Source organism: Euleptes europaea, chromosome 13 (assembly GCF_029931775.1).
Source record: "Euleptes europaea isolate rEulEur1 chromosome 13, rEulEur1.hap1, whole genome shotgun sequence".
In the NCBI taxonomy this organism is placed as follows: Eukaryota; Metazoa; Chordata; class Lepidosauria; order Squamata; family Sphaerodactylidae; genus Euleptes; species Euleptes europaea.
Genome location: NC_079324.1, coordinates 34,620,808 through 34,633,444, shown reverse-complemented (window position 1 = coordinate 34,633,444; position 12,637 = coordinate 34,620,808). Strand labels below are relative to the sequence as shown.

The 12,637-nt window shown below is 46.4% G+C and overlaps 1 protein-coding gene across 3 annotated transcripts in view; it reads right to left on the bottom strand.

Annotated features, from left to right (window-relative positions):
• Positions 1–12,402, bottom strand: part of FGF13 (fibroblast growth factor 13) — a 250,457-nt gene extending 238,055 nt beyond the window's left edge. For 2 of the 3 annotated variants that reach the window (XM_056859937.1, XM_056859941.1), the window contains exon 1: positions 12,257–12,402. In XM_056859937.1, coding sequence (XP_056715915.1) covers positions 12,257–12,305 — 49 coding nt within the window. In that variant the 5' untranslated portion in view covers positions 12,306–12,402. The remainder of the gene's footprint in view (positions 1–12,256) is intronic. The other variant, XM_056859940.1, reaches the window with a different exon arrangement.
• Between the last annotated feature and the right edge of the window lie 235 nt (positions 12,403–12,637).

The following is a 12,637-nucleotide window of genomic DNA, read 5'->3' as shown; positions in this document are numbered from 1 at the left end:
TTAAATCCCACCCATAGACCCAACCAAGTGAATGCCACTGCAGGCATCTCTTTCTTTAATTTCATTTGGGCTGTCTGTCTGACATCTCAAGGGCAGCTTATGCAAAGATGTAGAACTTTGTTATACCCTAGCTGAATCATCAAATGTCAGAATTTGGTGGCTGGGGTGGGGGGTGAGGAAATAATATGATACTAGTAATTAAATTATGTCAAACAGCAAGGCTTGGGCTGCATCACTTCAGGCTTAGGGTTGCCAGCTCCAGGTTGGGAAGATTTAGATATTTTAGGGGTGGAGCCTAAGGAGGGCAGGGTTTGAGAAGGAAAGGGACTTCCATGGCGTGTAATGCCATAGAGTCCACCTTCCAAAGTGGCCATTTTCTCCAGGCTGCAGGTGTGAGTGTATGTGTGAAGGGGCAGAGAATTTTCATATAGGATTGCTCCATCATTAAACCAATGGAGAAAACAAGGCTAAATATTTTCACCCTGACATGCTGTTTTTCTGCTTGCAAGAGTATTAGCTTCACAGGGGACCCTTTAAACATGCAACCCTCTTTCCTCTCTGGCTGAACTGATACAGCCCAGTAAATGTTTAATCCCCGGATTCTTTCTGTTAAATGCATAACTTGGTTGGCCAGAGTGGGTGCAAAGTGGGGTTATCAACTCTGGGTTGGGAGATTCCTGGATATTGGGGGGAACCTGGAGAGGGCTGGATTTGGGGAGGGAGTTCAGCAGGGATGTGAAGCCATAGAATTCACTCTCTGAAGCTACTATAGTCTACAGGGGAACTGATCCCTATAGTTCGGAGAGTCATTGCAATTCTGAGAGATCTCCAGGCCCCACCTGAAGGTTGGCAACCCTACTTTGACTTAGTGTGCATGCTGGAGCCATGCTAAGGAGCCCAGTTCTTCCTGAAGTCAGGTCTGGCTCACCTTTCCACATGCTGTTCCTGCAGCCCAAGAGACACCATAAGGCATGCATGTGCTTGCTCCACTAGCTGGTTCTTATAGACTGGTTGGATCGAGAACCTTAAGGCAGCAATGTGGTGTCCGAAGTGTCATTAATCAGTGGTAGAGAATGAAAGCCAGTATAGTGTAGTGGTTAAAGTGTAAGACTAGGATCTGGGATACTTGAGCTCGAATCCCCGTTCTGCCACGGAAACTTGCTGGGTGACCTTGGGCCAGTCACACACTCTCAGCCTCAATCGTGGCAAATATTTGGATGAAAGACCTCCAAGGATTATCAGGGGCATGATGCGGAGGCAGGCAATGGAAAACCACCTCTGAACAGCTCTTGCCTTGAAAACCCTATGGGGTTGCCATAAGCCAGCTGTGACTTGACGGACAAAAACAAAAAGAGAGAGAGAGAGAGAGAGCATGGGCATCCTTCCTGAATAAGTCCCTAGTATCTCCGGTTAAAGCAGCTTCATTTCTGGGGTGGGGGTGAGGGGTTTCCAGAATTATATATAAAGGGCTCATTGATTTTGCACGCAGGTTCAATCCCAGCATCCCCAGTTTAAATGATCAGGTAGTTGCCAATGCGAAAGACCTCTTCCCAAGACCATAGAGAATCACTGCTTGTTGGTAGGCTTCTATACGGCTTCTTCTTTCTTTCTTCTTCTTTTATTTTCTGGTTGATAATATAACAGCTGTTCTTTGAGAATTGTTCGTTACACAGTTCTGTATGACATGCATTTGTTTATTGGTTTAACACTTGTTAGTATTAATATTGCCAAATTGATGGATTTGTTGTTTAGATTGATATAATAAAAATGGGGGGAGCAGGAGGCTGTGCTGGGGATCATGAAACCCACCTGAACAAGAGCAACATCGGAAAGGCCTGCAGTGAGGAACAGAACTGGACATGACTGAGCAGAAAAGCTGATAAGATCGAATCAGTATGCTTGCTACTTTTTCAAGTAATATTCAGATTTCATATAGAACTTTAGAATAATCAAAGCATAATTATTACATGCATATTCATACTTCATCATAGAAATCAAGGCATAACATAATATACTTTATACCTTTTTTTAAAAACAAAAAAGTCTAGATAAACTCATCAGGCAATTACATGGGGAAATGGGAATGAGATCCTGAAGACGATATTCCCCTAGACAAATGGAAGTGTGGGGAAACGTTGCAGCTTGCAGTAATTTGAATCCAAGGTATTATAAAATCCAATTCCAATTGATAGATATACAGACAAATATAAAATAAATTGTCCAGGACACCACTTGACCTATGTGGATTTTAATTCATGTACTTACTGGATTTGTCCCTTGATATTCAAGTCTAAACAATTCATTAAAATGACAGGTCCTCTTCATCCCCTCTCATCAACTCTTTTGCAATCAACATGCCCCATGTCCTGGATCCGTTATCAATTGAAGGGAGCTTTACCACTGAACATCCATGAGATGTCAGCTGTGCTTCTTTAAAGCTAGAAGCATTTAATTTATCACTGCAATTAATTGATTAGTTGCCTGTTAAAGGCATTGCTTCCTTCCTGGACATTTAATACAGACAATCCTCTCTGAATGGGATGTTTGGAGCAGACAACATAGCATTGCTGAGAAGATTTATGCTGAACTAGCCAATCAGTGTAGAAGCATGGCTTGCTGCTTACACATAACCAACTGGTACAAAAACTGTATGTTGTTCACCTACCAATAGCATACCGATAGCATGAGGAGGGTCAATGGTTGCCTCCTTGCTTCTATTATTTTTTTTTAAGTATGGGGAGGAAGAAGAGCAGGTGGGCCTGTAGGTAGGGTTACAAACCTCCAGGTGGTGGATGGAGATCTCCCATTATTACAACTTTGGGGAGGGGAGAGACTTCAATGCCATAGAGTCCAACTGCCAAAGCGGCCATTTTCTCCAGGTGAACTGATCTCTATCGGCTGGAGATCTCCTGTACTAGCAGGAGATCGCCAGCTAACATCTGGAGGTTGGCAACCCTACACAACAGCCAGGACCTCATTCAGATCAGAAGCCCCTGAGTGGTCCATTCTACCACCAGTCTCACCAACAGTCTTCACTATCAGAAAAGGTAGCATAGAGCCAGGGCTGAATCCTGAACCAGGCAGAGGAGCACATAGGTGGCAGGAGGTAAATACTACTCTTTGAGTATTGGCAGGATTGGGGAACCCAGCTTTGACTACAGAAAGGGGTTGGGTTATCGGCTCCCTATATAAGTCTTTGATGGTTCAAAAGCTCTTGAACTTAGTTTGTACTTGGTCCTGGATTCTTTCTAGCAGCAAGGCTCCTGTCCCAACACTTAGGATCCGCTCCAGCTTGGCCCGATCTTGGCACGCTGCTGCAAACACCGCGCTTTTATCATCAGCAGAAAAGGTAGAGAATGGAACATATCTTTTAACTGGCGATGCCAAAGACAGAACCTACATGCAACACAGATGCTCTGCCCTTGGATAATTTGTCTTGAGAATGCTCAAACTAAGAATTATTGTGTGCAAATAGGTTTGGGGGGGGGGGTTCTGATGCCAAACATTCACTTTCTATGCACAGAAACACAAGACCCATTACATAACCCACTTAGGTGTTTGAGAGCCAGTACATTATAGCTACAACTGATGCTTTGGTGAACAAGAAATGTTCTGCATACTAAAATCTATGCTATTCTCTGTAACTCCCCCCTTCCCTAGGTTTCTGTATTTCATGAACTATAAGTACTCCTCAGGAGATGTATCCCCTCAAAACAGTGCTCCTTGTCAGGCAGGCATTCACAATGTGAGTTTAGGGAGAGGGGTAAGAGAAAATGATACAGTCTTCATATGTAGGGTTGCCAGCCTCCAGGTACTAGCTGGAGATCTCCTCCTGCTATGACTACTGATCTCCAGCTGATAGAGATCAGTTCACCTGGAGAAAATGGCCGCTTTGGCAATGGGACTCTATGGCACTGAAGTCCCTCCCCTCCCCAAACCCCACCCTCTTCAGGCTCTGCCCCCAAAACTTCCTGCCGGTGGCGAAGAGGGACCTGGCAACCCTAATGCTCCCCCAAATCTCCAGGTATTTCCCAACCCAGTTGGCAACCCTACCCAAGACACAGAGCCTGTCATCACAATGGGCCTTTTGCTCATTTCCTAAAAAGACAAGTCAAGCATTTCAGAAAGTAAGCTTTAGCCGCTGCCGGTCTGAGTAGACAATACTTACTTCGATGGACTAAGGGTCTAATTCAGTATAAGGCAGCTTCATGTATTCATGTACAACAGATTAGAATATCAAGAGTCCAAATCCTCGAACCGGTTGTGAAGAGGGACCTGGCAACCCTATTCATATGCCAAGGGCAGGTCCACAAATCCAGGTTTACATTGATTCTGCAATTCCACATGAGTGCAGAACCGGCATGTCCACGGGCTGGCAAGGACCAGCCTCTAAGGTTTTCCACAGACAGCAGGAACAACAAGCTAGCTGGGAAGTTGAACAACTTCCCTGACTAACAGGTTGCTTAGACTTAAGGGAGCACAGCAAGCCTTGCAGCAGGGAATGGCATGGGATCAGCGCTCTGGCATGATGTGACTCAAAATGGCATGTTACTAGGGTTGATAGGTCACCACCGGTGGGAGGTTTTTAGGGCAGAGCCTGAGGAGGGGGGTTTGGGGAGGGGAGGGACTTCAATGCCATAGAGTCCAATTGTCAAAGTGGCCCTTTTCTCCAGGTGAACTGATCTCTATTGGCTGGAGATCAGTTGTCATAGCAGGAGGAGATCTCCAGCTAGTACCTGGAGGTTGGCAACCCTACATATGAGGGATAGATAGATAGATAGATAGATAGATAGATAGATAGATAGATAGATAGATAGATAGTTTATTTGCGGCCCTTGGCCAGATAAAACAAGATACATGGACTAAAATGGTCTTACCGACAAAGGTTTACAGCCCGAGGAGGACTGTATAGTTTTCTCTTACTCCTCTCCCTAAACTCACATTGTGAATGCAACCCTACACGTTACCTTAGTAAACATGTGTGTAAAGTGCCATCAAGTCACAGCTGATTTATGGTGACCCCAGCAAGGGATTTTCAAGGCAAGTGAGAAGCACAGGTGGTTTGTCATTGCCTTCCTCTGCAGAGCCTTCATCAGTGGTCTCCCTTCCAAGTACTGACCCTGCTTAGCTACTGAGATCTGGCAAGATCCGGTTATACCATTCAGCCTTCCCTCCCACCTTAGCAAATACAGGCTGCCAAACCTGAGTAGCACAAGATGCTGATGTAGGGGACAGTTGGGAGAAAATCGATGGGCAGAAGGAAGGCTTGCTGTCCCCCCAACCACCACCTGCCAATTTCCCTTCCCAGTCCTCTTCCAGCCATCATTCAGCTGGGGTTCTTTCATAGCGCTGAGCTTGTGGGGAGATTAAACACCGACAATGAACACTTAACTGCAGCATAATTTTACCTTGTAATCTGTGTTTACCATGTAATGCTAAGGGAAATTATGCACATTTTCTCAAGTCTTTTTTTTTTAAATACAGGATGTGAAATCCAGTTTGCTCGGCCTAGAATTTGGCTTGACCAGGTGAGTTCTGGGAACCCAATGGCCATTCCAGCTACAGCATTCTTCAGAAATCAGTCAAGGGACTTTGCTTCATACATTAAAAACTGCTCCATTGCCTTGGAAAAATCTGCTACAGTTTTACAGGGGGAGGGGGGAGAGTCCTAATTGAAATGGAAACTTGATATTCTGCCCTTTTGACGGGTATGGCCATCCCATAAATTGATAATGCGGGCTTATCACCATGCTCTAAGCCGGCCTGTGATGTTTGAAGTTCAAAGAACACAGCCCTGGCTGCAATACTCTTGGATGTATCAGCTTTTTTCTCTGAAATTCCTTTCACGGAAGCTCCCACGCTGCTGGATCTCTTTAGCCATGCATGCTAGGGGAAAAAAAGTCTTGTCTCTTTGCTTTACCAAATGAGGCTCTATAATGATGTCGTACAAATGCTGATTATCTTGGGACCAGCAAGGCAGCAAAAAGAAATTAGATCCTAAATGGTCTACAGAAGGTGCAGTAGGATTGCCAACCTCCAGGTAGTAGCTGGAGATCTCCTGCTATTACAACTGATCTCCAGCCAATAGAGATCAGTTCACCTGAACAAAATGCCCGCTTTGGCAATTGGATTCTATGGCACTGAAGTCCCTTCCCTCCCCAAACCCCACCCTCCTCAGGCTCCGCCCCAAAAACCTCCCACCAGTGGTGAAGAGGGACTGGCAACCCTAAGGTGCAGAAAAATTATGTCACTCAGAAGTCGCAAGAATTCTACTCATGTATGGATTGCCCCAATATTGGTTTAATAGTTGCATAGTGGAGGGGAAGGAGAGAAAGCTACTACAACTAGCAGGTAGAGATCAATCTTTATGCCTCACATCCCAAAAGACTGTTTTAGATGAAGAAGAAGAGTTGGTTTTTATATGCTGACTTCTCTACATTTTAAAAAAGGAGAATCAAACCAGCTTACAATCTCCTTCCCTTCCCCACCACAAGCATCTTGTGAGGTAGATGAGGCTGAGACAGTGCAACTAGCCCAAGGTCACCCAGCAGGCTTCATGTGTAGGAGTGGGGAAACCAACCTGGTTCACCAGATTAGAGTCTGCTGCTCATGTGCAAGAGTAGGGAATCAAACCCAGTTATCCAGATTAGAGTCCACCCCTCTTAACCACTGCACCACTCTGGCTTTTAAGCCTTTCCTGTGGCTTGTGCAAGGTCAATGGGATTTTTTACTTTCCCAGCATGATTTCCAGACCAAGTCCACACAGATGAAGTTAACACAACCACCACAAAACCCTCAGAGCTCAACAATCTTTGAGAGGAGAAGGTTAGCACAGTGAAAGTGGGCCAGCAGCACTTGGCTTCCGGGACCACTTGTTCCAAGTATGATGGAGGCGATTTTTTAACTACGTATACGAATATGGGAAACTGCCTTACAGTAAGTTAAACCATGGGTTCATCTGGCCCAGTATTATCTACTCCAGCTAGCAGCAGCTGTTCAAGGTTGTGGGTAGAGATAAGTCTCTCTAAGCATCTACTTTCAAAGTGGAGGTGCTAGCTATCGTATGTGGAACCCACTACTTACAACAGCATGCAGCAGTGAAACACGGATCCTTTCTCAGCTCACCTTGCAGTGTACTGATAAGAAACCTGGCTGAACAAGAAAACAATGCAACTGCTGCTCTGCTACTTCAGTTTCAATGATATTTCACTGCCCTAAAATTGCCCTAGTAATCTAAAGGTCCCAGGTTGTGTGAATAGACCAAAGTTCTAGAGGAATTTGTCCATTAGATCAGTTAATACTGAAGAGTACATACGACACCTTTTACTGAGTACATAATATAAAAAAGTGCTGCAGAAATAATGCCACTGTTGATATTACTGCACTGTTGGTCTTTACCAGGGGCTTCCATTTTACAGATAGGGCAAACAATGATGAGATACTAGAGACTAGTTCTCGGAAGCACAGTCATCACTTGATGACTGCAACATAACAATGAAACCAAGATTTGGAATTAGGCAACTCAAAGTGCACACTTTGGAACTTCCCAGCTAATTATGACTGGAGCTCACATTTCTGTAAAGTTTAGACTTGGTTCATCATCAGTTTAGCCCCAGTACTCCAAAAAATGCTCACTGCTTCTCAACTGAAGCTTGCTATTGTTGTCAGCAACAAGAAAGGCTGCTGCTGCTGTTGCAACCTGTCCCAGGGGTCTTGGCAACCAAAATGCTATTGCTGCCTATGGGCCACACCAGCAGGCCTTCTTGTTGCTGTGGTGGGAAAGGGGGCAGGGAAGGAAGATCTGCATGTTTTGTTGCATTCCCAGTGATGTCATTCAGAGAAGAGAGATGATCTGGAGCTCAAAGGGAGCTAATTCAGGCCTGATCCACATCCAGTCCAAACGAGTTCATTTTAGGCAAGCCCATTCCGAGTGGAGCCCGCCCACACAGTGATGTCTAAATGGGCCATCACACATACAGAGACACAGAGTGACCTCATGTCACTTTAAATGGACTGTGTAGACATACAGCTGCTAGTTATCCAACATACAAGAGTCCAGTGGTGCCAAGAGATGTATAAATAACATAGGTTTATGAATGTCCAAAGTAATGAGTCTGAACACATGAAGCTGCCTTATACTGAATCAGACCCTTGGTCCATCAAAGTCCGTATTGTCTACTGAGACCGGCAGTGGCTCTCCAGGGTCTCAGGCAGTGGTCTTTCTTCACATCACCTCCTTGTATAGTCCCTTTAACTGGAGATGCTGGGGATTGAACCTGGGACCTTCTGGATGCCAAGCAGATGCTCTACCATTGAGCCACAGCCACTTCTTTGCGCACCTGTGTCTTGCTCCTTCCACTAAGATTGCCAACTTCCAGGTACTACCTGGAGATCTCCTGCTATTACCACTGATCTCCAGCTGATAAAGGTCAGTTTACCTGCAGAAAACGGCCTCTCTGGCAATTGGACTCTATGGCACTGAAGTCCATCCCCTCCCCAAACCCTGCCCTCCTCAGGCTCCGCCCCAAAAACCTCCAGTCGGTGGCGAAGAGGGACCTGCCAACCCTACCTTCCACGTCACCAAGTTTTCACAGCCAGGCAATTGCACTGTACAGAGACATAAGAACATAAGAAAAGCCCTGCAGGATCAGACCAAGGCCCATCAAGTCCAGCAGTCTGCTCACACAGTGGCCAACCAGGTGCCTCTAGGAAGCCCACAAACAAGACGACTGCAGCAGCACCACCCTGCCTGTGTTCCACAGCACCCAAGATAATAGGCATGTTCCTCTGATCCTGGAGAGAATAGGTTCTTTGTTTTTTACTTCCTCCCTATTAAGAGGGTCAGGAGCAAACATATTTTTCTGCATACCTGTGGTTTGCCTCAGGTTTGCAGAAATCTTCCTTTGGCTTGTGGCTGGCTCCATTGCGCTGCTTTCATGACTAGCACAGAGGCCAGAAAGTGCGCCATTAGGGGCTCTGGTTTTTATAGATCAAACTGGGTGAATGCCTGTGAACGGCCCGGGAGTCTCTGATACAACAGCACTATTGCAGCGAATCAGCTAAGGACCTGGCCAGCAGCTGGAACCAGAAACTTCTGATCAGCTGCTGGAATGGGAAGCTTCTCAAAGTCTCCCTAAAGCCTCAAGAATGAAAATAACTCTCAGGATGACACTCATGTGGAAATCACATAATGGCCATCAAATTAGATGTGTTCTCACACACACACACACACACACACACACACGGAGCGCCTACAGTACATTTAAAGTATGACAAAATTTGATTTATTAATGAGCACATGTTAAAGTTTTTTTTTTAAAGTCAAACAGTTGGGGGGGATGTAAGATACTATATTACCAATGTGACAGTACAAAACAGAAAAAAAAACCTGGAAAACTTGAGAAAATCTACCCCTCTGACTCTTCGCTGCACCCAGAATTCATGCAAAAGGGAAAATGCAACACAGAAGTCCTTAGCAGGTTCCTGGCTACCTACACAGCTTGTTATAGAGATTATTTCAATTCATGTTTCTGTAAACAGCAGCTACAGATGAGTACGGTAAATGTTGTATTAAAAGCAAGAAAAATTAGTCAGGTAAGAATGTTTGTTGGGCAAAAACAGTATTGTTTGATCCAAGTCCACTACCGGCTAAACCATTTACCCCACAGAAACCAGTTCAAGACATCGTTGAGAAGGCTACAAGATAAAAAAAAGGATCCAGAGGAACATATCAGATAAAAATGGAGCCGGAAGAGTTCACACACACACACGGTCACATGCACACAAAGACCTCCACGAACGAGAACAATGGTTTTCACATGAGTCAAGAAGTACTCCTCGGGAAACAAAGAAGTTGTGGCAAGAAAGTGATGTCAGAGAACAAGTGTCAGAACTGAATCACAGCCGTGAATCAAGTTGTGTCATTGGAATAAATGCCTTTTTCTCCACATTAACATCTCCCTCCTAAACACGTCACCTGAGAAGATGAATCAAAACCCGTTCTCCCCTCCACCCCGCACACACACTTGTTGAAGTATTTGGGGCAGTCCTTTGTGACAACACAGAGGTCAACGTCTGTCGAAACACGCCTTACTGCTGCACTGCTTTCGGTTTTCAACTGGGACCGAGTCCTGATTATAACTTAAGAACAAAACAGCCTCTGCAGCATCTTGCCTTATCTACAGCTCGGTTCAATGAAGCACTGGGGAGGCAGGGCTCCACTCCCACCCACCCCCAGAATTGAGCCCAGTCTAAGCCAGCAGGAAAAGAGCCGCTTACAACCCCCAAGGATTTGGGCTTAACTGTCGTGGATCAGGAAGGGAAATGGAAATGTTAGACCCTGGCCGGGTCGAAATGCCAGTTCCGGCTCAGGGCCGGTGCTACCATTAGGTGAACCAGGCAGTCGCCTAGGGCGCAGACCTCAGAGGGGCGCAGAACTGGCTCGAGGGGCACCGTTTTAAACAGATTAGTGTCTTGGGAAAAAAACGCAACTGAAAATGTATATATTTTTTACTTTAAGATAAGTACCCCAACAGTGCTATGGAATATAATTAATTATAACATCTTATAAAAAGTTTTGTGCTTTTATTTTTTCTACAATTTTTTCTACAATTTTTTTTGAAAATTGGTTAGCAATGGGGGCGGGGGGGGCACAAGTCGTTAGCCTTGCCTCGGGAGCAAAAATGACTGGCACCGGCCCTGCTCATGGTGCAGGAGCCTGTGCCTGCCAACCGCTACAAAATTGGGCACAGAATCTCTAACTGGCCCCCTCCCCCCCCCCCAAAAAGCCTTACAGGCTTAGTAGGTTTTATTTTCACAATCAAAAATTAAAACACAACTTTCTTTTTTCTGTGTTTGTCATTGCTCTGCAATGACAAGGCAGGGCTTGGAGTCTGTTGCACCGAATGTGTGTGGACTAAATTTAGTAATGTGACTGGGAAAGGGAAGCCTTACGCCAGCCTTCTGAAGGAAGCAGGAGGGACATTTTGGAAGCATCCTTGACTCCCGGTGGTACCTATCACTTCCCCCCCTCTTTTACGCCTGCCCCCCTTCCCAAGGCTGGGCACAAGTGGTAGCTGCAGCTTCTGCCTAATCTTGGGTGCTACAAAGCTGTATGGGAAAAGTAATCCACTAGCAATTTTCTCTCTCCAAGCCCTCCTCCTCTCCCCCCCCCCACCCATTTCGTCTCCATGGCAATTGCTACCCAGTGTATACATCTAGAAAGCCAGTCCACAGCTTGGAAATAGCACGGGAGAGAAGCCCGACAGATGCAGAGCATCGCGCACCCCTATGCTTACGCGTGCAACTTCTAGGTGTGCATTTTGCAAGCACCCTCCCTCTTCTTTGCAGACTGTATGGGCTCCTCCCCAGGTGAGGGCTGAAGTCAGGGTCCAGCCTCATTTGCCCGAAGGAGACGAGGGGCAGCCCTTTCCTGTCGTCTCCCCAAAGTGGCTGAAAGGTTGAGCCAGTAGATGGGCCACTCGAGAAGCTCAAGACCCAGGCATGCTTGGGCACCCTCTTGTACAGGCCATTCCCTGAGGGCAGGGGGTCCGAGAGAAGGAGCTGCCATGACGACCCTCCTCCCTCTGTAACACTTGTAACCTCTGGAAATCTTGCATTTCTCAGACGTCTGGCCCACGGAAGTAGCATGGGAAGGCACATGAACACTTCTTCCTTTGGCCAAGCCACGCATGGTGAACATTGCCGGCCACCCTTGCTGCCCCCCCCCAATAAAAAAGCCACAGTCTCCCGCTCCCCAGCCACCTCCCTCTACAAACCCAGCTCCAATTACTACCGACAAATCAACAAAGAGATTTATGGCAGAATTTATTTCCACACCTCCTGGTGCCTCGAAATAGCCGAGCCTCTGCCAGAGCACGGTTGCAAGCAATGCGCCCATGCGATCTGCACACACAAAAGAAAAGAATCCCAAACAGACGGTGCTAGGAAGACACTGCAGTGTAGGAGAAGCCCCCCCCCCGTTTATAATTAATGATAGTGGGACGATCTAGCAAAACAAAACACCTTTCACCAAGATGTTTCCAAGGTATGTGTACATGGGGGGAGGGGGAGAATTAGGACTATTTTATTTGTCAAGACTAACCCCCCTTCCCCAAACCCCAAAGGTCAACAAGAGAAGAGGGTGAGAAAAGACAAAGGAGATTCTGGAGGAAGGTAGGTGTTGAGACAAAAGGGATGTTGTGCAGGGGAGGGCTGCATGGCGGGGGCAGGGGGTTACAGTCTGTTTTCTTCTTACCTTTCGAAGCATCTTTCTCTTCTTTTGGCTTGATCACCTTCCCACTCATAGATCCCAGTTTGGTTGTAAAATCCCCCCAGGAGACCTCGTGGCGATTCCGGCTGGTCTACCAGAAACCGGGCAGTCAGAGGAGATTTTTTTGGGGGGTGGGGGGGAAGGGGGGGATGGAGAGGGGGTTAAAAAAACCTAGAAGCAAAAGGAAGAAGAGGGGAGGGGGAAAGAGGGAAGAAATAAATAAAAGAGCCAAAGGCAACCTGGCTGGCTGGCTGGCTGCTTCTGATGCAGAAGGATGCTCAAAAGCCCACCGCCAGCACTCCCAAAGCCTGTCGCCTGGACTGCTGCTGGAAGCCTCTCCTGCCTAGATGGGAGAAAGGGGGCCAA